This window comes from Pezoporus wallicus, unplaced genomic scaffold, assembly GCF_028554395.1.
Source record: "Pezoporus wallicus isolate ANWC-B61680 ecotype Strahan unplaced genomic scaffold, APGP_CSIRO_Pwel_v1 scaffold_6885, whole genome shotgun sequence".
Taxonomy (NCBI): Eukaryota; Metazoa; Chordata; class Aves; order Psittaciformes; family Psittacidae; genus Pezoporus; species Pezoporus wallicus.
Genome location: NW_026638858.1, coordinates 2,993,988 through 3,016,900, shown reverse-complemented (window position 1 = coordinate 3,016,900; position 22,913 = coordinate 2,993,988). Strand labels below are relative to the sequence as shown.

The 22,913-nt window shown below is 37.6% G+C and overlaps 1 protein-coding gene across 4 annotated transcripts in view; it reads left to right on the top strand.

The window, feature by feature from the left end:
- Positions 1-22,913, top strand: part of AP2A2 (adaptor related protein complex 2 subunit alpha 2) — a 48,784-nt gene extending 25,871 nt beyond the window's left edge. Inside the window, exons 3-23 of one of the 4 annotated variants that reach the window (XM_057412716.1) lie at positions 899-1,041; positions 1,559-1,752; positions 4,163-4,292; positions 5,153-5,254; positions 6,019-6,127; positions 6,620-6,767; positions 7,195-7,363; positions 8,484-8,621; positions 9,809-9,991; positions 11,199-11,296; positions 11,471-11,702; positions 12,485-12,658; positions 14,600-14,763; positions 16,495-16,572; positions 17,448-17,530; positions 18,305-18,384; positions 19,164-19,297; positions 20,078-20,194; positions 20,388-20,457; positions 21,082-21,216; positions 22,007-22,913. In XM_057412716.1, coding sequence (XP_057268699.1) covers positions 899-1,041; positions 1,559-1,752; positions 4,163-4,292; positions 5,153-5,254; positions 6,019-6,127; positions 6,620-6,767; positions 7,195-7,363; positions 8,484-8,621; positions 9,809-9,991; positions 11,199-11,296; positions 11,471-11,702; positions 12,485-12,658; positions 14,600-14,763; positions 16,495-16,572; positions 17,448-17,530; positions 18,305-18,384; positions 19,164-19,297; positions 20,078-20,194; positions 20,388-20,457; positions 21,082-21,216; positions 22,007-22,084 — 2,759 coding nt within the window. In that variant the 3' untranslated portion in view covers positions 22,085-22,913. Of the gene's footprint in view, positions 1-898; positions 1,042-1,558; positions 1,753-4,162; positions 4,293-5,152; positions 5,255-6,018; positions 6,128-6,616; positions 6,768-7,194; positions 7,364-8,483; positions 8,622-9,808; positions 9,992-11,198; positions 11,297-11,470; positions 11,703-12,484; positions 12,659-14,599; positions 14,764-16,494; positions 16,573-17,447; positions 17,531-18,304; positions 18,385-19,163; positions 19,298-20,077; positions 20,195-20,387; positions 20,458-21,081; positions 21,217-22,006 lie in introns of all 4 variants that reach the window. The other 3 variants (XM_057412714.1, XM_057412718.1, XM_057412717.1) reach the window with 3 other exon arrangements.

Here is a 22,913-nt window from a genome sequence, read left to right as displayed (position 1 = left end):
TTCTTTTTCAAGGGTTTGGAATTTGCCTCTATCATTCTGTCCTTCTAAAAAGACTTGCTGTTTTTATTTTGTGGTGATACTGAGTTCTCTACTGTGATGTACTTCAGGAAGTGTGTTAAGACCTTTTACTGTGATAAGGATTTGATAACTGGTTTAACAAGAGATCACGTATGGAAGACCTATAGCTGATCTACAGAAACAGGATAATCAAATATGTATGTACTGTCTCAGCAAGAAAATACTTTAAGGACATAGCAGGATAATTCAGGGACTAGATAATATTATTTCTTGACTGTCCTTTAGAGTATACATAATAGTAAATGCAATTGACATGAAAATCTTCAGATTTTGTTTTTCCCTCTAAATGAATTTCACATTTAGATAAACATTTAAAGTAGTATCATGTGAATGTCTTGTTTATTCAGTGACAGCTCAGTGTCGAGTTATGCGTGCATGTTCCTGTCCTGGACCGCTAGGAAGAGCCACAAGCTGCCTGACTTCTATGACTGGGAATAATTTTTTTAAAACCCAGTTGTTTGATTGTCTAACATGTGTTGGTTTATGATAACTTTTTTATGTGTTTAGCACAAAATGATGTAGAGGCTTATAGTCCCTTAAGTTAGAAATGAGTGGATATATTTAGCATTTTGCTCACTGTTGAGTGAATAATGATTGAAATAATATATTTAAAATTTGTGGAATTCAAGTACTGCAGTAGCTGAACCCTCAGTTTGTCCCTCTTCTGAACGGTGATAAATGGTGAATCAAATGTCAATATTAATTATTAGGTAACAACCGTGAGTCTTGTTATTGTAAGATATGATGAGGTACCTCAGTGGAGCTAGAGGGGTGGATATAGGAACAACATAGGTTCAATTTTTGTTTCCTTGCTTTCCAGGTGACAAGGCTCTAGATGGTTACAGTAAGAAAAAATATGTCTGCAAACTACTTTTCATCTTTCTCCTGGGGCATGACATTGACTTTGGTCACATGGAGGCTGTAAACCTGCTCAGTTCTAATAGATACACAGAGAAACAAATTGTGAGTAACTTGGTCTCCATAAAAGATAAGCTGTTCTAATATCCTGCCTCAGCTGTATAGTCAGCAAATGATTTGGCTTCATTCCCTCTCACCCTTCCTTAAAGCCTTCATTTGGATCTAGCAGTGATTCTGAAATGTAAATGCCTTTGTGTGCACAGGGAATCTTGTAGTAATTGTGAAAGCTACAATGTGTACTCTGCTTAAAATTATTACTCTTGTTAAGAAACTGCCTTGAGCTTTGCATTAAGAGGTAAGCAGCCTTCTCTTCAAATCTTACTAAGTAAGGTTAAAATGCTGAAATAGATTGATGAAACACTTAAAAACTAATAAATTAGGGTAACACTAAACTTTCTTTTTTGTTTACCTCATTTGATCTCTTTAGCTTTTTGTCTGCTATCCATTTCAGCCCATGTGGTTAGTATTGAAGCAGAACTGTATGTCTCAAAAAATAACTTGTGGCCTTCATGGAAAACATAATTTGTCAGCTAAAGTATTTTCACTTTCTACTGAATCACAGGGCTATCTCTTCATCTCCGTGCTGGTGAACTCTAACAGTGAGCTGATTCGCTTAATAAACAACGCGATCAAGAATGATCTGGCCAGCCGCAACCCCACCTTCATGGGGCTTGCTCTGCACTGTATTGCTAATGTGGGTAGCCGGGAGATGGCAGAAGCTTTTGCTGGAGAAATTCCAAAAATACTTGTAGCTGGGTAGGTATGACTAATACAACAGCAGTAAACCTTAGCAGCAGCATTGCAGCAGCTTGCTGTATGCTTAGACCTATACAGCCCTGGGTTTGCAGTGTAAATACAGTTTCCAGTAACTCAGATACTTTGATATATTTGAGCATGGAGTTACTTCTATACATGTGCAACAGGGACATTAAGACTGTGTTGGTATCTTGAATAGGGTTTTACCAGCTTTGTTGTGATCCGGTTTTTGTTCTGTATAAATGTGTGTGGTGAACACCCTGAAATGTGTATGCTTTAATTTCCTTATCTCTCCTGTTGGAAAAAAAGAAACGAACCTAAATACATGTTTACACTACAGATTGTTCTAAACTGAATCTCTTATTTAAATGGTCCTGACTTCATAAAGAATTTGAGAATGTTCTCTAGTGTGAGGTTTCTTGCTTCCTCTACTGGCCATGTAAACAGCAATTCCTGTAAATGGCAGATAGTCACCACCAGCTTTTTAACTTTACCTTCGTATGCCTAGAAGTCTCTTAGAGATCTGGCAAATATCTGGAACTGTAGTTAAGTAAATCTAAAATGAAACTTGTGATTGATTGCAGGGCTAATTTATTTTGAAGTGTAAAATATCCAAGTGAAAACATTGCATTTAAACTCACTTATGGATATGAAATGTTCTGGAATATGCCTGGATCTTGTTTTATAACTAATGACTTATGCAGCATATTATGTTTTTATATTAATGTAAGAACTCAGTGCTCTAAATGCCAAGTACTGGAGCTTACAGGAGTTGGAAATGTGTTTGCTTGTGCCACACCATTTCTTACTCTGTGATGTGCACTGTCTGAGTTGGTGACAAGAGGAAGGATATAACTTGTTATATACTTGTGGCAAAAGTCTTAAGAAATCTGTTGGAACTCTAGAAGTAGTATCTTTATAATGTCACACTTGAACGCTGCTACTGTTTTGCAGAGCTGAAATGTAGTATGGGCCAGAAGGAGAAGGAGTTAGCACCTGATGCTCAGTGAGTCTGGTCTGACAGAAGAAATAGGTGAATTACAGGATAGATTCTCCCTCTTCGCAGATATGTAATTCTGTGTGTAAGGGTGCAAGTTCAGAGATTTTATGTTCTAAGGCCCTGACAGGGTTGCTGCTGTCCTGTCCTGCCCTTGCCAGGTGCTGTTCTCTATGTAGCGTAGGGAAGAAGACACTGTGATGATGAGCCATGGGTTTTGATCAGATTACCTTTAAAAGGTTATGAAAACTTCACTTAGAGTCATCAGTCGCAGAAAGAGCACAGCACCTTCAGTTCAGACTTGTTTGAACTTTGAGATGTGTTTATGTTCTGAGATGAGTTTTCAGGGCCTCATTTCTTCTGTATTTCTCAGAGAATATAAGTAAAATGTGTATGTGTACATGTCATGTCTAAGTGACCTGGGCATAATGAGCACTGTCCTTACATTTGAAACTTTAGTGTTGCTCTCTTAGCTTGCTTATAAGTTGGAGGGAGGGAGTAGGCAGGGAGAGGAGGAATAGATTTGTATTTTGGTTTGGTTGTTGGTTTGGGGCTTTTTCTATGTGAGGTTTTTTGTTGTGTGTTTTTGGTTGGTTGTTTTTTGTTTGGTTGTTTTTTTTTAAACTAAGGTACAATTTCATTTTGTGGAAAATTGGTAAATTCATAAAGACTAAGTGGACTGAACCCCTACTGTGGATGTAGAGGTTTCTGAACATTCAACCAAGATTGTACAGTATAAACTCTCAATGCTAATGCTCTGTAGCCATTGCTTGTACAACATACAAAATGCTTAATTGACTCCCTTTGTGAAAGGGAGTTCATTGAACTAGAATAGTAGCTCTTACAGAAGTCCATTTTTGTGCTAGCAGCATGGATGGCAAGGTGAATAGATTTGTGGGTTGCATGCTTGGTGGTAGCTGGCTGATTTGCTTGCTAGTTGTAGATACTGAAGCTGTTGAGTAGTTAATGATTTGTATCTGATATGCAGGACCTGTTAGGAGATCTAGGTCTTGTTGCATGCATGATAGAGTGTACCTTAACTGTTTGAGTCCATTTGGAAGAAGCTTGATCTTGTGGTTAGATGAACTTGTGTGCATATAATATATTGCATAAATAATAGATTCATAAATGACTTTCAAATCTGATAAAAAGATGTGAAACATCACTCTAAGTTGCAGAGAATCATTATAGGGGCTACTAGACAAGTAACGGTTGAAAACTTGGCTAGTTAAACTTACTGGACAAAATTAAGAACATCATAGTAAGAATTTAGTGATCTTCTCTCTCAGTTTCTGTTGAAAAGATTCTCTACCTGGCTAGAATGTAGTCAATGCAAAGACTAGCCTAATACTAGCCTACAAGTATTGCTGTGGTTTCATCACTGTCTTTTAAATCCACATTCATGTTGTGCAGAGATACTATGGACAGTGTAAAGCAGAGTGCTGCCTTATGCTTGCTGCGTTTGTATAGAACTTCTCCTGACCTTGTTCCCATGGGAGACTGGACGTCTAGAGTGGTACATCTCCTCAATGACCAGCACTTGGTAAATCAGCTTCCTTATGCTGCTTGGGCCTACTATATAGAGAATGATGTTACTTCTGCTGTGAAATACACTGTTAATTTATTTTTTCTTGAATCTTTCAAGCAAGTGGGTTGCTGTTTTCTTCAGGCTCAGGGAAGGAAATGGGAGCTGTTGTCCTTTTTTAGTTGCTGTGTATATTAATTTTTAGTAAAGTCTTTTAACTTTTTTTTTCTTGGAAGTGTAAGAATGATATACACAAGTCATTTTACTCTGTAAACAAATTAATCTTGTGCCTCACAATCCTAAATCATATTGCATAGATGTAACACTAACCTATTGTTCTAGATTAGAGATTTATTTTGTTTTTCCCCACTGTTTAGTTACTTTATGAAGTAAGGCTGTTAAGACCTGTGCTTCATCAGTAATAAATGTGCCTTAGCCTGCAGTAATATATGATGTTTGTGTTATGAAAAACCATCTCTATGTGGATTGTCAGAATTTTCCTGGATTATCTGCTGCATCCTATTTCTTCTAATCATCCTTTGCTTGTGTAATAAAAGTTTGCATCCAGGCTTTATTTTAATGCAGCTTTGTTATTTTAGATGTACTATCCAAACATGAGACAAAGCTAATAGAAATATAACATTAAATGTTCTGCAGGCATGGCAGTTATGTTGAAAATCCTGTTGGATTTTGAAGATGTGTAATTAGTTTAATTGCTAGCCAAATAAAGGGCTTTTTAATGTGGGGCTTTGCTGTGGGGATTTACTTTGTTTTGTTGTATATTAAAAAATACTTGAAGTGAAAGGTGTTAATGGGCAGTATATTAAACTGTTACAAAATTGAAGGTATTACATTGTTGGTTGTTTTTTTTTTTCTAGGGTGTGGTTACTGCAGCTACAAGTTTGATCACCACTTTGGCGCAGAAGAACCCAGAAGAGTTTAAAACTTCAGTCTCCTTGGCAGTATCTAGATTAAGCAGAGTGAGTCCAATGATAGCCCTGATAATACTTCACGGTTGCTTAATTTACTTGGCTTTCTAGGTCAGGTTAGTTTAGTGTACCATTAAAAGTGAAGATGATTCAGTTTCACTTCATACAGCTGGTTCAGCTAACCTTTTTAACACTTTTTGCTTACCAGGGCAGAAAACTGTATTAGCTTGCCCAAACTTTGTTGATAGAAAAGGAGGATAAAAAGTCCATGAAGGGGGGTACCCCAACTGAAACTTAGTCCAATCTTACGATATGTCACTACACATATAAACTGCTTCTGTGAAGACTACCTGTTCTTTGTTCTGCAGTATAAATATTACTAAAGGTGTTGGCCCTTCTGCTTTAGTTCACTTTGTCATGGTCTTGTGCTAGAATTCCAAGTTCACCAACAGCAGTCAACTATAACACTTTATTTAGGGCTTCTGCTGGCTGCATCTATGAATTGCTGGACCAAAGAAAATCAAGCTTCCAATTAAATGTTCTGGTATTACGAGATGGTCATCCCCATTCTTAAGAAAAGCAAGTATGCTTTCAGGAAGACACTTCTTAGACTGTATTTGTAAAACTGAATTTCTGTTGCTAGGGAACCTGATGGTTTAATCATAGTATGACAACTTGCACCTAATTAAATGAATTAAACATTGCTATTGGGACAGATCTGTAGGCTTCTGTCAAAGGTAACCTAGTGTTCTTTAGGTTCTTTTCATGATTGAGCATTGCTTCAGTAGCTGATGTCCTGTCTGCTTATTTTACAGATTGTAACTTCTGCATCTACAGATCTTCAGGACTATACATACTACTTTGTTCCTGCTCCTTGGTTATCTGTGAAACTTCTGAGGCTGTTACAGTGCTACCCACCTCCAGGTAATGGAGTGGTCATAATGGTGGTCATCTGTCTTTATGCAGTACACTATCTCCAAAGAGCTGCTGTTCTAGAGTTACCATAACTTGGAGTGCAAGCACATTATGTTAAGACAAGGGTACTGAAGTCTGTGCTCTTGAGTGCTTCAGATTGTTTAAATTCAACAACAGAATTCAAAAGGCCACATAACTTAGAGCAAAGTGTCAAACCAGCATGCATCTTACAAACCAGTTGCAACCGCCATTTTAAATATTCTTTAATATTATCAACTATGTTAAAGCGTTGAAATGTATTACAGTGCAGATCATGTTTGGCTTTTATTTTCAACTGTGGCTTAGAATTCTTTTGCCAACTGTGTATTGGTGGAGGGTGAACTGTTTTTAATGTATCAGAACACTTCAGTTTACTCAGATTTAGGAAGGTGGAAGGCCTAAGGTAGCAATTAGGGTGCTGAGCAAAATGAAGTTGTCCAACGGCTTGTTCTTCTCCAGAAGACCCTGCAGTACGTGGTCGTCTAACAGAATGCCTGGAAACTATTCTTAACAAAGCACAGGAGCCACCAAAGTCAAAAAAAGTACAACACTCAAATGCAAAGAATGCTGTGCTGTTTGAGGCAATAAGCTTAATTATACATCATGACAGGTGAGCTATGAGAACACTTTTGAGAGAGTTTTTTAAGTGAAAAGCTGTGCCTTTGTCTTGAACATTAAATGGAATTTTACTGGGGGAGAAGGGAGGGAGAGCAGAAAGTGGAGTTGCTTGCTAGACTGGAACATAACCACACCAATGGAGTTGAGCAGTATTAATGGACAGTGTTGCTGACACCATATTTTTTTATCACTTTGTTTCTTGCTGCCTTTTTTTTTTTTGTTTTGTTTTGAATTGACCCCACCACTCTGATCCAACAGAGATTATTTGCTCACAGTGTCTGATTTTTCATTTCACCAGCAGGGCATTCTAGCAGACACTTTGAGGCATTTTAAGAAATTTCCACTGCAAAAATCATATTCTGTATTTGGATGTTCTCAAACCTATTGCTTTTAACCCTTTCACTTTCTCTCCTCTGCAGTGAGCCAAATCTACTAGTCCGTGCCTGTAACCAGCTAGGTCAATTCTTGCAGCACCGAGAAACTAATTTGCGTTACCTAGCACTGGAAAGCATGTGCACGCTTGCCAGCTCTGAATTCTCACATGAGGCTGTGAAAACACACATAGAAACAGTTATCAATGCATTGAAGGTAAATATTTAAGTGTGCAGTCTGTTTTGAGTGTTGTCTTCTCCCTCTCTCCTAATTCCTTCATATCCCCAATTAGTATAATAATACTTGTGGGCCAAATGAGTTATTCTCAGAAGTCTGCTCTGGGGTTTTTTCCCTTAATCCTGCAAAATCTTGCTGTGCTGGTAATGATAGAGGTCAGCTTCAGTTTATTTCTGCAGCTTGCTGGTAAATCTGATACTTGTGGCTGTTGTAACACTTTGATATGTCCTGAAGCTGTAGACTGAAGTGGAATAAGTCTTTCAAAATGTGGAATTTCAAAGTGGAGAATGCTGGGAAGACTATTATATTACTGTCTTCCTGGTATCAGAAACTATTCCTTCACTGCAGTAGCTTATGAAAAGAGGCAGAGCATATCAACTTCCGCTGCAGGATCAGGAAGTCAAGAAAACAGACACATTCTCTGGTCATGTTTCTCTAAATAAGCAAAAGTCAAAAGAGGAAAACTGATTTGTATGTAAACTTATTTGCACACTTCAGTGTTCACGTGTTTTCTTCCAAGCACATTCTGTAGCATATTATATTTGTCTGACTTCAAAAGTCAAAGCAATCTAGCTGAGCTTCTGTTGATACAAGGCAAGCACAACACTAAACATGCAGGTAGCTGGTTGCTCATTGGCTTGTTGACAGTTTGACAATTTTGGCCGTTTATTAGTGCAGTTGTGGCAGGTGGTCCCAGTTATCCAATGCACAGTGGACCAAAAACTCATTCACCGTAGTTAGTGTTATAGTGGAGTCATCTGTACAAACTCCCCCATCCCTTCGGCAGTTGCACAGATTTGAATATGTGTACTACAGAAACAAAACCTGATTATTTAAATTTTGTAATATTATTTAAAGGTGGGAAGCTGTCTGAGTCTCCAGTGACCTCTTTCTAGGTGACTGAAAGTGAGAATACCGTAAGAAACTCACAGCTTATGTGAAGGGTATATCCAAAGTTCATTCTGTGTCTGAAAGATTATGAAAATGCATTTGTCTTAAATTTAACTGTGGATTATAGTATGTTTCATTTCTTCAGTAAGATGCATGAGTTTTCCAAATAAAGATGAAATAATCTTGACTTGCTGTATGTCTTTTTCAGACTGAAAGAGATGTAAGTGTACGACAAAGAGCTGTAGATCTACTGTATGCAATGTGTGACCGAAGCAATGCCCAACAGATTGTGGCTGAAATGCTGAATTACTTGGAGACTGCTGATTATTCCATTAGAGAAGAAATTGTGAGATATTTATGTTTCCTTATTTTTTCATATCTGTCTTTGGCATCCCAAGTATCATTTATTGATTGGGATGCTGGAGAGCCTGTGATAGAGGTTATTTTTCATGGTGGTTTAAAAAAAATAACCAAAACCAAACAAAATCCCAACCCCGTAAGTTTGTAGTCAACAACAAAGTATATTCTTCATACAGGTCAAACTAATGTCATGGGGGAACCCTTGAAAACTAGGAATTTAAAAAAACTAATCTTTGTTTCAGAGCATTGTATATAAAAGTAATTTTATCAGTACTTGAGTAAATATAATCTCTAGATCTGAGGGTTATGTGCTACTCTACTCAGCTGCTTGATATCTTCAAATATTAGTATGATAAATACTTACTTGTAGATAGAACTTCATACTGTGTATGCTGTGAGAGCATTCTCTCAGTCTAATGATTCCCTAACACAATAAGCTATCATGCCTGTCTCAGCGGATTATAACTCCTTCCTTCCAGCGGGGGGGGGGGGGGAGCAAAACTTGAAATACTTAAAAAACTTCCTAGAATGGTAGCCAAAACCTATACTTATGATATATGGTAATACTTAGCATAGGTGCTAAAGTTTGTTTATTGGAGAAGTTAACATAGGATGCAGTGTTAGTTGATTTATCTGTTGGTTTACTGTCTTGCTGATGTTGGCAATCTACCCTGACTTGGCAGGTAATGTGAATTTTGTTCTGTTAATTTACTACTCTTACGGAAATAGGTCTTTGTAAATACAGCTGATAAATTACGTGGAGGTTTCTTCCTATGCTGATTGTTTGCTTTAGAGTACAGCAATCTTAGTATGACCTGAAAGCCAGCTGTATTTTTGGTGACTGTTGTTTGTGTCTGCTAGCTTGTGTTTCCATTTTTTGTGGATGTTTTTGTTGGGGAAGGGGGGGAGGGGCAGGGAGGGAGGAGGGTTGGTGCTTTTCTAGAAAACAAAAGATGTTCAATAAATTGTTTAGATGCAACATGCTCAAATGCATTATAGGGAAAGCATTATGTACCTGGCAACTGGTATGTTCTAGCACAGAACCTCAATGTTTTCTTTCACCTTCGCTATGGGAGCAATTGAGATGTATTATGGTATATATGAAAGTTGATTTTGATACACAGCTTATAGTAGAAGCTAGTCCACCTTTTTTATTCTCTTACATGTGCCCAGGTTTTGAAAGTTGCAATTCTAGCTGAGAAATATGCAGTGGATTATACCTGGTATGTGGATACAATCTTGAATCTGATTCGCATTGCTGGTGACTATGTCAGTGAAGAAGTGTGGTATCGAGTTATTCAGATTGTCATCAACAGGGATGATGTTCAAGGGTATGCAGCAAAGACTGTTTTTGAGGTGAGAATAACTATTTTCAATTCACTTTCAAAATGAGGTAGGAATTAAATAAACAGAGTGTGATCTAGGAGGTGTGTGTGCTTCCCTGTGTTGGGGAGGAGTAAAAATGTGATCCTGAATATTGCAACAAAGTACTGCTGAAGCATCCGTAAAACTAGCATCATTGATTTTTCAGACTGAGAGGCCACATTAAGTTGATGAGAAGCTTCTCTGGCTTAAGTGATATCAATACACCTAAGTACTGTTCTGGTCTTGGTGAGGGAGGGCAGGGTGGGTTATGCTGGAGTTTTTGCTATTTTGGTGGATGGCACTGAATGAAAGGCTTAGTAAGGAAATTGCTATACCTGGAAAATTACTGAAATGTAGTAAAAATAGAAACATTTTATAGGGCAGCTTTTTATTTTTCTTTTTTTTATTTTTCTTTTTGTGGGTTTTTCTTATTTTGCTGTTTTTATGTTTTTTTCTGGTTTTGTGGGTTTTTTTGTTTTTTTTTGTTGTTGTTGTTTTCTTTGTGTGTTGTTGTTGTTGTTTTCTTTGTGTGTGTGTGTGTGTGTGTGTTTTGGTTGTTTTGTTTGTTTTTTTTTTTTCCCCCTTTGCATTTTCTGCATGCAGGAGTCCAAAACACTCAAAATAACTAACTCGGTCTTTCTGGAAGCATATACTTATTCCTTCTGTTCAGGATCTGATAAAACTGGAATTTGAACTATTAAAGGAGAACACTTTCAAATGTCTGACCTTGTTGCTCTGACTTCATTTGGAGTCTTTATATGAGCTTTCCACTTCTGTTTCCCTTCCTGAATGTTTAAGCTGACTTTCAGAACTCATTCTTGCTATGTGTTTCTTCAGACTCAGTAAAGACAGTATTTTTATCTTGGACAACTTCAGCACATTCTTGCAAGGTTTATATGAAGTATGTTAACATCCTTCTGACATCTCTGAAGATGTGAAGGAAACAAGCAGCTGTATTTATCCTCAGAAGTCCACAATCTTGCTAGATGGGCCTAAGAGCCCATTACTTGAGCAAGTTATGTTAGAGAGTCTTTATAAAGTTGTGCCACCTATTGTGCTTTTCTCTTAAGTGCTCCATAGTGCCTAGACCTGTGGTCTGCTCTTACAGGTAAGTAGAGTAGGCAACTGGACATGGAAGTGACAGAAAAGATATTTTTTGATACATTACAGGTCAATGACTGTTAATATGTTCTTACAGGCTCTTCAAGCTCCAGCATGCCATGAGAATCTTGTAAAAGTAGGTGGCTACATATTGGGAGAATTTGGAAATCTGATAGCAGGTGATCCAAGATCAAGGTAAAACACCTAAAATACTGACTTGAAGTAATAACACTTTTGGTAAACAATCTTGATGTCTATTTAATGTTCATAAAGGCCAGTTAATAAATGATTCAGCTCTTGCTAGTAATGTATTAAGAATTATCATGTCTACATAAACTGAACAAATAATTTTTCTTCCCATCTTTTAAGTCCTCTCATCCAGTTCAACCTGCTACATTCCAAGTTTCATCTGTGTAGTGTTCCTACCCGAGCTCTGCTTCTGTCTACCTACATCAAGTTTGTGAACCTGTTTCCAGAAATCAAAACTACAATTCAAGATGTATTGCGCAGTGACAGTCAGCTGAAGAATGCTGATGTTGAGCTGCAGCAGAGAGCTGTTGAGTATTTAAGGCTTAGTACTATTGCCAGTACTGACATATTGGTAGGTATAAAGATTTTTTTTTTTTTTTCCTATTCAGACCTCTGTAGCTATGTCTTCTGAAACAAGTAAACTTCAGTAAACCTCACCTGATTGTTCAGAAATCTTAACACAGGATGCTTCTAGTCTACCAATTCAGCTGCAGTCATCCATTAATTTAGAGCTAAAATCAAAGTTGTTAGTGCTTTAGTAGGACAAATGACTGTTAAAGCACGCCAATCTTGAGTGTGGAAGCCAGTGAAAGCCGGCATGGTGCAGGGGCCTGCAGTCTGCAGATAGCAGAGAGGTTCGTACTTTGTTTTGAGGACTTGATGGTGGACAGGAAACTTATCTCTAGAAGTTCAGTAGTTTAACCCAGTGCTCTTGGATCTGGGCAGAGCATGGCATGCTTAGTCTTGATAACTAGTAGAAGTGTAGGTCTGACTAGATCCTTGGATTATCTCTGGTTTCAGTCCAGGTCTGCTTGACTTAAGAACTGTTAGGTCTGGTATGATCTAATTTTTTATTTTGTATTTTTTGTATAATAGCACTGTAACAGGGAAGTAATATGCTCCTGCTCTCATAAGCAACTGCTCTGGGAGGACTTCAGAAAGTTTTAATATTTATTTATGTATTAAAAACAAGTCTAATCTGTCATTGTAAATAAAATGCATAGGCCTTTTACGTGTGGGTAATTACTGCTGCTTTTGCCTCATGCAGCCTATAAGGGCGTATCTCTTCAAAGATGGAGAAGCTGGTTTGGCTTTTTCTTTAAGTTCAACTAACATGCTTTTTTCTGTGATAAGGCTACAGTGCTGGAAGAAATGCCTCCTTTTCCAGAGAGGGAATCTTCTATTTTGGCTAAACTTAAGAAGAAGAAAGGCCCAGGCACAGTTACTGACCTGGAAGAGATCAAAAAGGAGAGGAGCTCTGATATGAATGGAAGCGCTGAACCTGCTTCTGTCAATGCCAGTGCTGTTGTGAGTTTAAAAGCTGTTCTTTCATGAATTTAGACACTGTGCAAATAAGGAAAGAATGGTTTCCTTAAAGTGGCTTTTTTGGGGTTTAAAACTTCTCACCTCAAATTTAAGACTATAGGACTTTGCTGTAAAGTAGCAGGGGAACATACAACTGCTTTTCCCCCCACTGCTTCCTTCTTTAATACAGTTTTCCTTTGAGAGTCTTCTCTAAATGGGGACAAACTGCAGCCAAAAAAAAAATACCTTTTATGTTGTTACTTTGACAAAATATTGCTGTAAGCTGAGAAATGGGAATTTCTTTGCTGATGAAATTGCAGCTAGGGTGAGATGATAAAATTAACATATTTAAAAGGAGTAAGTTGAATTTCAAGCTGTCAGCTTTGTCAAACATGGTAGATATCTTGCATCTTGTTTTGGGTTGTTTTTGCTAGAAGCAGACAACGCTTGACAATGCAGATGTCGTAAACCCAATGTAGTGTTGTTAGTGTTTATTTGACAGTACTGTTTGAGTTCAGTTGTGGTAGGTAAGGCCAGTTTTGTTTCTTCTTAGTTAAAGTTTTTAATCTTATTGTCAATTAAAGCTGGTAGAGTGAGTTGTTCCCATAATGTAATACTTGTTTTTCAAGACTAGCATAACTTGTAATTACATTTGAGATGTAGTAGCAGATAACCTAAGAGGAGGAAATACTGTAGCACACTCCCTGCCCAGTTTGTTAAAGCATAATCCTTTAGTCATTGCAGTATGTAAGAGTAGATGTTCGATGTGCAATGTCTTTGAATAGACAGAAATACTTTTCCAGCAGAAAAGATGCCAGACTTCCTTTACATGCCAAATTGACTGAGGTGCCTGGCAGTTAAAATTGTGTTATGCTTTGAGCTTCATTTCATGGGTTGCAGCCACTTAAGAGACTGTTGTTGCCTTCACCATTGGCTTTGGTGTGACCCATCTTAAGTGCCAAAAATATCTTCCAAATTGGAGCTCCAGTTGTTTGTTCTCAATATTCTTACCAATTGGCTTCTGATTTTTTTTTTTTCTGGGGAATTTTTTGTTATACTGCATGTTAAATTCAGTCTTTGGAGTATATAAGAACTTTGTGTTGACTGACAAAACCAAAATTTCAGACTCAATCCAAGTGCATCTCATGTCTCAACTTCAGCTTATCTTGTAGGCTCCAGATGTCTAATACATGGGTACATTTTTTTAACAGTATGTGCTTTGTTCTTGCACATGAATTGATATGTTGTGTGGTCTCCGTTGCATGATTCCATGTCCTGGCTACTCAACTTTCTTTTTCTGTCTGAGGGGATAAAAAAACTTGAAGGTATTAAGCTCTCTACCTCTAGTGTTTGCAGCTTGAACTAGTTACAGGCTCGGCTTTTTTTGCTGGTTAGGTTTTATGTTGTTTCTAAGGTTTGCCAAGCTTCAAAAACCCAGGTCTAAACTGACTGTCAGTTTCACAGGTGCTGTGACGTTTTCATTCAGGTTTGTGTAAAAGCCACTGCCTTTCTTGCTGGATTCTTCATGAAAGAATAGCAACACTTTCTGAATTTTACTCTCTACAGTCATTAATCTCCCGTGAAATTCAGAGGGGAGAAAAGAGGGGGTGAGAAAAATTGTTGTGTTTCTCCTGCAAAATCTGATTCTAGACAGATGAATATTTTTTTATTACTATTATTCAATGTTATTATTCAGTGGTTAGGTGGACATAACTCTTAAAAGTGAGGAAAAAAAGAAAATCCCATCTGTAAATTACCTTAAATTGAAATTGACCTTAAATTGAAATGCAAGGTGGTAACTGCATTCATGAAGCCTCCTATAACCATCGAAAGCTTAATTTGGGGTGGGGAGAGGCACTTTGCCATAGCTTAGTTGTCTGTGCAAGAGAGCTTTGTTTTAATTTTTCCTCTAATGTTAACACCAAAGTGTATTGTCTTCCTTAGTCTACTCCTTCTCCATCTGCGGATCTGCTGGGTCTGGGTGCTGCCCCTCTCGCCAATTCAGCTCCCCCACCGTCCTCTAGTGGTAGCCTGCTGGTGGATGTATTTTCAGATTCAGCTTCTGCAGTTGCACCTCTTGCTCCTGGTTCTGATGACAACTTTGCGAGGTAATTAAGTCACCCTGTAAGGAACCTGAAGAAGAATCTAAAACAGGATTAGAGACAAAATACATGCAATAACTTTTGGTTTTGTTTCAGCTTATTGGATGCATTCCAGGGTGGTAGTTGTGCAGCAAGAGAGGTGTTCTTGAACTCTGTGGTGGTTGTGCTATCTTTATTGAATACCTTTGCTCATGAAAAAACTGAGTCTGTAGTAATCTGAGGATACTGGGTGCACAGTATTGTCTAGTTTTCATGCTAATTTATTTACTTTTTTTCTATGTAAAAGAAAGTTGCTTGTGCATTTCAGGATGTCTTGGACTGGGTGGTTAGCTAGCCTGATAAGAATATGTTTATTCTTATCTTATTTCCATAAAGTATTCTTGTGTCTTTTGTGTCTTGTGGAACAGCAAAATGGATTATATCCAGAGATAACTGGTTCTCAGAATTACAAGATCTGTTTAAATTGGCTTGCTACTGTCTGACACACAGACAGCATGAAAAGGGGACAAAAACACAAGCCCTTTTTTAAAGAGGTGTTTTGATACAAGTATCTAATTACATTACTAAGTATAATGTAGGTTCAGTGTGTTAATATTAAAAGCCACCGTGGCTACACTCGAATTTTATTTGGCTAAAATTTTGGAAATAATACAAGATTGAAGTATGTCTTTAAAAATCTTTTAAAATCTTTGAAAACCTTAGAGGCCAAAGAATTTCTGTTGTCCACGATCAGATTTTGAATGATGGCATGATAAAATTGCAATGAATCTTAATAGTAAAGGCATAATTAGTGCCTGGATCATTGAGACTTTCATGAAAAATCTGTAATAGGCAATGTATTGTTGTAAGTTTGCAGGGATAAAGACCTGATCCTGAGTTTCTCTTGAAATAATCGTGGTATCTAAGACAAAGACTTTAAGGAGCTACAGAGGCTTGTTAAAGCTTTTTTTTTTTTTTTTTTTTTTTATTTAAAGAGCTAAAAAAAAAAACACAACAAAATCGCCAGACCCCAAACCCAATGCTAGTAGCTTCATAAGGAAAAGTCCAAAGTTACCTGAAAAGAGTTTTCTCTTTCTGCAGAAGAAAGTATAGCATTGCCCAACCGCTTGGTCTGTCTGTAGATGTTGAAATGCTTCTCTAATGATACTGAGAAGTTGCCTTTTACAGTTTCCTGCCTCTTTTTAGTGCTGTTGTCACTTTTGTTTCTAATCTGTTACTTGGGTAAGTCATTCTCTGTGTGCCTGTATATTCTTGCCTACTCTTGTGTGTTTTTGAGAACTGATTGCGCAGCTGTAGTTAAAGTGCCATTAAGGTTGATGAGGCCTCTGCTTCAAAGCACACATTTTGTAGTAGCTAGCATACATATACATTTATGGATTTGAACTAATTTTTTTTGCTGTCGCAATTAAATTCCTAAAAGGATTTGGTTCTTTAAGAGGTATAAATTAAGCTGTTGAACATTTACAGGTGTTTCTTGTCTTTGGGAAGAATTGCTGGTTCCTAGCACAATCAGGGAGGGGTGGGGTGGGGGAAAGAAGTGGGGGAAACATTACCTAATGCCTAAAACCTTTCTAGGTGAACTGAGCTAGGGCAGCTAATAAATTTTTCGTGCATTAAGCTCAGCAGTGCCATTTTTGAGGAAGGAGGTAAAAGAAATAACTAAGCACTAAGCTGTCTTTACTAACTCCTGCTGTCTCTGTCGCTACTGCCTTTCTTCCTTTGTGCTGCCTGAACTAGCCCTGACCTGGCTTCATCTGAGGTAGTTTCTGAGGAACCAGCTGATACTGTGCATGATGCTGATGAGCTTTTTCACAAGTAAGCAATACTAAAACCTTGCAAGGCTGGGCAACTTCAAGAATATAGTTATAAAGCAAAACTATATTGTGCATTAACTTAATACCAGCAAAACTAGAGAAACATGTACTGTCAGACTTGTAACTGGAACACCTCTGTAGGTGCTGTGGATTTTATAGCAAGCTCATGAATACACTGCCTTTATGATTCAGTGCTGTCACACACTGCTCTAAAATAAGGCAGTGCCAGTTGTGTATTAAGTTTTGCAACTCTTCACAAAGAAAAACATAGAAGAGTAAATTGTCAAAAGTACTGATATTTGTGAATATGTTTTAAGTGCCTTGTATGCAAAGGCCTGATGTTTGCTGATCACCTCTTTCAAGTGAAGGGTGACAGAAAGGACAGAAACCACTGCAAAATGGGCTTCCTCTCTCAGAATGGAAAAAATGCAGCTCTCAGTTGACTTACATTATACAGAACTGGTGGAACGAGATTCTTTTTTCTTTCAGGTTTAAACAGTCAAAGCTTCAAACTTTTCAATTCAGCACCGACCTAATGAGTTTCGGAAGTTGTCAAGAATAAGAAAAACCCTAGTCTGTTGCCTGGTCCTTTAGATTCTGTGTGTGTGTGAATAGAGCATACTGTGGCTTCCTTCATAGTTTCTTAGATATCTTATTAAATAAGAATTTCAGTTCTTTTAGTGTCTTGCAAGCGGTGGTTTTGGTTGTAAAATTATCTTTTCTAACTCTGCAGTTTTCTGCAAAGGCCTCTCTCACAGACTGGTGTATTCTAGGTTAACCACAATCTTCATCCTCTATGTAAACCCTGAATTTTGTGGTTCTAAATATTGCTTAATATGGCTCAATTTAAAACAAGTTTTCCCTCTCTTCCCCTAGGTTTGTGTGTAAAAATAATGGAGTCTTATTTGAAAATCAGTTGCTACAGATTGGATTGAAATCTGAATTTCGACAGAACCTGGGTGAGATCTTTCAGGCCAACTGGTTAGCTGTCTTGCATTATCAACCCCAGTGCCAGCATGATATTGCAAATAGGACTTAACTTTTCAGCTACTGGAGAGGGAAATATGATCTCAGGCCTAGCCTGTTGTAGGATCTTCACTGTTTGCATGTCCCTGGCTCCTTTGTGGGGTTTTGGCTTGTTAAACTTTTTGGTTGTTTTGGAAGCTGAGGTGAAGTGGGAGTGATAAGTGGTGCTGCAAGCCCCAGCTCTTGCTGCCTTGTTGTAAGGTTGTGGTACAGCCAGGGTTAAAGAACTATTCTCCTCAATTTTTGTATCTTCGGCTTGTTGTATAGTATGATACACAGTATGTCTCATACATGTCTATCATAATATATTAATCCACAAAATATTAAAAATACTTAGGAAAGAGCTGGGAATCAAACACAGGTCAGCACTAGGATTGCTTGCTTCTCCCCTTTTGCTTCGCTTTTGGTGCCATAAAAACTTCTTTATATAAAAAGTAATGTTCTCTGGCAACTGAAAGAATTCCTCTGATTATTTACCTGCCTATATAACAGCTGCTGTGGGAGAGGTCTCATGGCTTCTTTTAATCTGTTACTGCATTTTTAACTGAATGTCATGGTAAGGTTAAACCATGTTAAACTATGCTTTGTCTTTAAAAGTTGTTTTGAAAAAATATTGAAAGATAATGTATTAGGTGTTTAGAGCACAGGTAGTTCAACATGATTACATGTGACATACCAAAAATTTTGGTGTCTTTTATTCTTTCTAGGACGTATGTTCATATTCTATGGTAATAAGACATCAACACAGTTCTTGAATTTTACTCCAACAGTAATCTGCTCAGATGACCTACAGTCAAATATCCTTAAATACAAGACCATGTGTTTGTTCTTATTTGGGTTTTGTGTTTTATGCTGCGTGACGTTGTAGTAAAAGCTGATGGATGAAGGCATGGTGTCCTTGAACATGGGAAAATGAGAAACTTACTGATAACTTCCTAAAATTTTTGAACAGAGATGGAAGATTTTCTCCTTAAAGCTCTGGTTACAAACACAAATTTAACTGTTGAAATAAGGAGAAATTAGGCTTAATAAGTATGTAATGTAACCCAGTAGCTTTCTCCACTGTCATCAAGTGGCAGGATTATAGATGTGGAGTCCTTTAAAATCCTGCATTAGCAGATAACTTCAGACTTAAGACAGAACATATGTACACAAAGATGATCATACTTTAAAATAAGCTCTCAATTTACAAGTCATCCTTAATGCTTGGTATTGCAGATTTAGATTTTCTGGGAGACTGTGTAATCAAGCTTGTTAGACACAAAGCATCACTGTAATATTCACATCAAAATGAGATAGTCCAGTGTTTTTTCCTGTGAAGTCTGTGCCTTCATACCTTTTTGAAGTCATCTTTCTTTGAGAATATCCAAATAACTGAGAATTGTGGGGGTTACTGCTTCTAGGTGTGTCAGTATGAAAACAAAACAAACACACCAGAACTTTTTGCTACAAAAATTGAGGTTTGAATATTCAGTTACATATAGAGAAACTTAATTCCTCATATAGCTTATTGAGGATTTTTTTGGTTTTTCTTAAGTTATCAATTCATTGCTGAGTTTCCTTAACCGCTTCTTATGCCTGAATCTTCAGACAAAGCCTGTTGACCCCACAGTGGATGGAGGTGCACAGGTTCAACAGGTTGTGAACATCGAGTGTGTGTCAGACTTCATGGAAGCTCCAATCCTGAACATTCAATTCAGGTAAAACACAGGATTCTAATGCTAGTGAACTGAATTATTAGATGGAAGAGGTTAAATTGGTCCTGGTCCTCTGGCTGAAGTGTGGAATATGGCCACCTAAAGCTGTCTTGGGTAGATGATGTACTTGAAAAATTGATTTAACTAAGCTTTAAGCTACAAGGGAAATTAGGGAATCCATTTGGAACAGTGAGGTTTAAAAAAAAAACAAGTAGCAATTGATAACATGTCTCCATGACTTCTCCTTCCACTATCTGTATAAGACAGCAGTCTTCCTGTTTGCTTAAGAAATCTTGACAGGAATATATGCACTAACTTTTCCCTTCTGGAAACCAAGAACGTTTCCGCAAACAACTTGGACTGGAAATGCATGCAGCCAAAATTAGAATCTTACGTCCACTAAACATCAGTCTTTGGGAAATCCTGATTTCTGGACTACGTTCTGCTATTCTACTCTAAACTAGTTCTTACTGCTATGTTTTCACAGGGATATATTTTCAGTCCTTTAGATGCTATCTAGAAGGATAACAACCTATGCTGAGACAGAGATCCTTATTAGAAGTTCTGCCAATTCACTTTCACATGCCGTCTAAGCAGAGCATATTTATTCAGCAGTGGATTAAAACTGTATCTGAGAAATAACGTTATCGGTAGCTGATGGATTTTAATGATAAACAGTTGCACCTTCACCTTCGTGTTCATCCTCAATTGCTTGGTTCATTTAGGCTGAGAGACTGCTGGCACTGTGCTGCATACACCATGTTCTTTCTATTCCCAATTCAGGTATGGTGGAACGTTTCAAAATCTTTCAGTAAAATTACCCATCACTCTGAATAAATTTTTCCAGCCGACAGAGATGTCATCTCAAGACTTTTTTCAGCGTTGGAAGCAACTGAGCAAGTAAGATACAGTCTGTACTTGGGCTTGGGGCTCTTGTGAGCCACGGGGAAAAAAAGGGTATACTGGAACTGCAGCTCATACACTGCCCCATCCCATACATAATCCTGTGAGTTATAAACTCTCCCATTAGTTGCTATTGAACAGTGCTCTCTGTAATACATGTATCATGTATTTATTTTGACTTGTCTTGCAGTCCAAAACAAGAAGTACAGAATATCTTTAAAGCAAAACACCCGATGGATGCAGAGATCACAAAAGCTAAGGTGGGTGGCAGAGTGGTATTTTCAGTTTGTAGTGTAAGGGTAGTGGTATAAGCAAACTTTGTTAATCTTGGTTTGTACAGCAGTTGGATTATCCTGTTCAAGTTTAAGTCCATGTTGTGTTAAAGACGCTTGGGAGTGCTAGGTTGAATGGACTGTTTCTTGGTGGGGCTTGAATTAGATATATAGTTTGACTTGAAAGCTATTTAGGAAAATGCCAATTCATAAAAAAACAATTGGAAAATACTTCAAGCTTTAATTTATACTACAATTAGTAGTTAGAAAATAAAACAAGTCACATCTTACAGAACTGGCTGCTTTAGTCAAAACAGAAGTGATTAAGACTGGAATGGCTTTATCAAAAAAAAGGAGAGACTTATGTTGAATTTAAATTATTTCTCAGTTTTTCCAAGAACCCTTTTTGGGAACAGTTCATTATCAGGGTCACTTTGTCACTTCAAAAACTTGTAAAAGAAATGTTACTGGAAAATTCTTTAGTGTCTCAAACACTTCAAGTAAAAATTAGCCACCTACTTGTTTTGCTAGTTGGTGGTGGCTGTGCTTGGGTAGATTTGAAATTGGTGTCCCACTGTTCCATCCTCTAAATCTTCTGCGTTTCTTTCATAGATTATTGGCTTTGGATCAGCCCTACTTGAGGAGGTAGATCCAAATCCTGCAAATTTTGTGGGTGCTGGTATCATACACACAAAAACTACTCAGATTGGATGCTTGCTGCGCCTTGAACCCAACCTCCAGGCACAGGTATGTTTAAGTATCTACAGTTAAATACAAGGTCTTGTTTGAACTACATATCTGCATTATCTAGAAGTCTAGTGTTTACTTAAATCACCATTGCAATAGCTAATGGGGACTGCAGACTCCAGCAAGAAATGAAATTACAGCAGCTTGTCCTGGCCCAGTTTGGTAACCTGCTTATTCATAGCAGTTCTCTTCCTTATTGGAAGAGATCACTGTGTTATTCCAGACTTATTTGTGGAGTCTTACCTTCTCTTGAAGGCTGGAAACATTTTATGTTTCTGTATTGTGCACCTTGGACAATTAAGTAGAATTCCCTTTGCCATTTTAAATTAATAGATGAATGATTGTTAAAAGATTAAACATAACAAATGAATGCAATGTTAAGAATACTTTTCATCAAGCATTTTGGTAGAGGTTTTATTGAAGTTAACTGAGGGCTGAAAAGTTTTGGGTTGTAAGTCTTGGGTGATGAGATTATTCAGGCTTTCCCTACGACATTTATTCCTCTTAAAGAACAATTTTGGATAGCATCTTGCTGTTAAAGCCTAAAAATGCTAGAACAGTGGTGCAGACCCTCTCTACAAGGGTTTGGAGATGTATTCCATCCTATGATTTGAGAAAGCAGTACTACTCAGTGGCTGGCTGCTTTTGAATGTTTTAACTTGAGGTCTTTTTCCTACCAAATCTAAAAAAACCACAGAAGATATAGCTGATAGCTTTTGCTAGTTGACTGTGCATTCATTTAATGCCAAACTGTGTTTAAAAACTAAATAATATTGCATGTTTTTTTCAGATGTACAGGCTCACACTACGAACAAGTAAAGAAGCTGTATCTCAGAGATTATGTGAATTGCTGTCAGAACAGTTTTAATATTAACCATGTCAGTTTGGTTTTCTTCCATTTATATCACTGTCATCATACTGCAAATAAATGTCTTGTACATCACTGTCTTGAGTACTGCACTGTTAACCATTATCAGCTCCCTGCCTTATTAGGACTTGACCCTTGTTTGAAATTAAGCCTATAAAATGTACAGTACAGGGAAGTGACTTTCCACATTAGAAATGGCTTTTAGTGCGTTACACAAAGGGTGTGTAGGCTCTCTTGTGCTCCTTTTTTCTTTGCAGAGGACCAGTTTTTAAAATCAGTAAAGGGAAATTTATTTAGGTGTAGTAACCAAGGATTTCAACTGGAAAGGGCTAGTAACGTTCTGCCTTAAGGAGCACCTGCTAAAGCACTCAGCTCTGAACTGAAAGAAACCAATGTAATGCTGCTCAGTAAAGTTAATTCGGATGTTAGAGTCAAACTTTATAAAGTGGAACATTGCCACAAGTCTTGTACTGGTTGGAAGGGCATGTATGTTTGAATCTGATTCAAGTGAACATTTATGTTGAGTGTCACCAATCTTTGTGTTTGAAAAAAGCCACAGGACCAGAGTCTTAAAGTATTAATCTTGTAATCCTTCACATCTAAATGTTTTGTGATCTCTGGAAAGTGGACTGAACACAAAAGCTATTCTTAATCCTGCTTGTCTCAGTGAGGTGAACTGCTCTGGTAGGTGGTGAATGGGTACACACTTATTCATGGTTAGTCAAAGTAAGGTTAAATATTCTCTTCTGTGGTTTTTGTTCCCCATCAGACTTAGCAAGTAGTAGTCCTAATGATATGATATAACTAACTCTACAGGGTCTGGTATTGT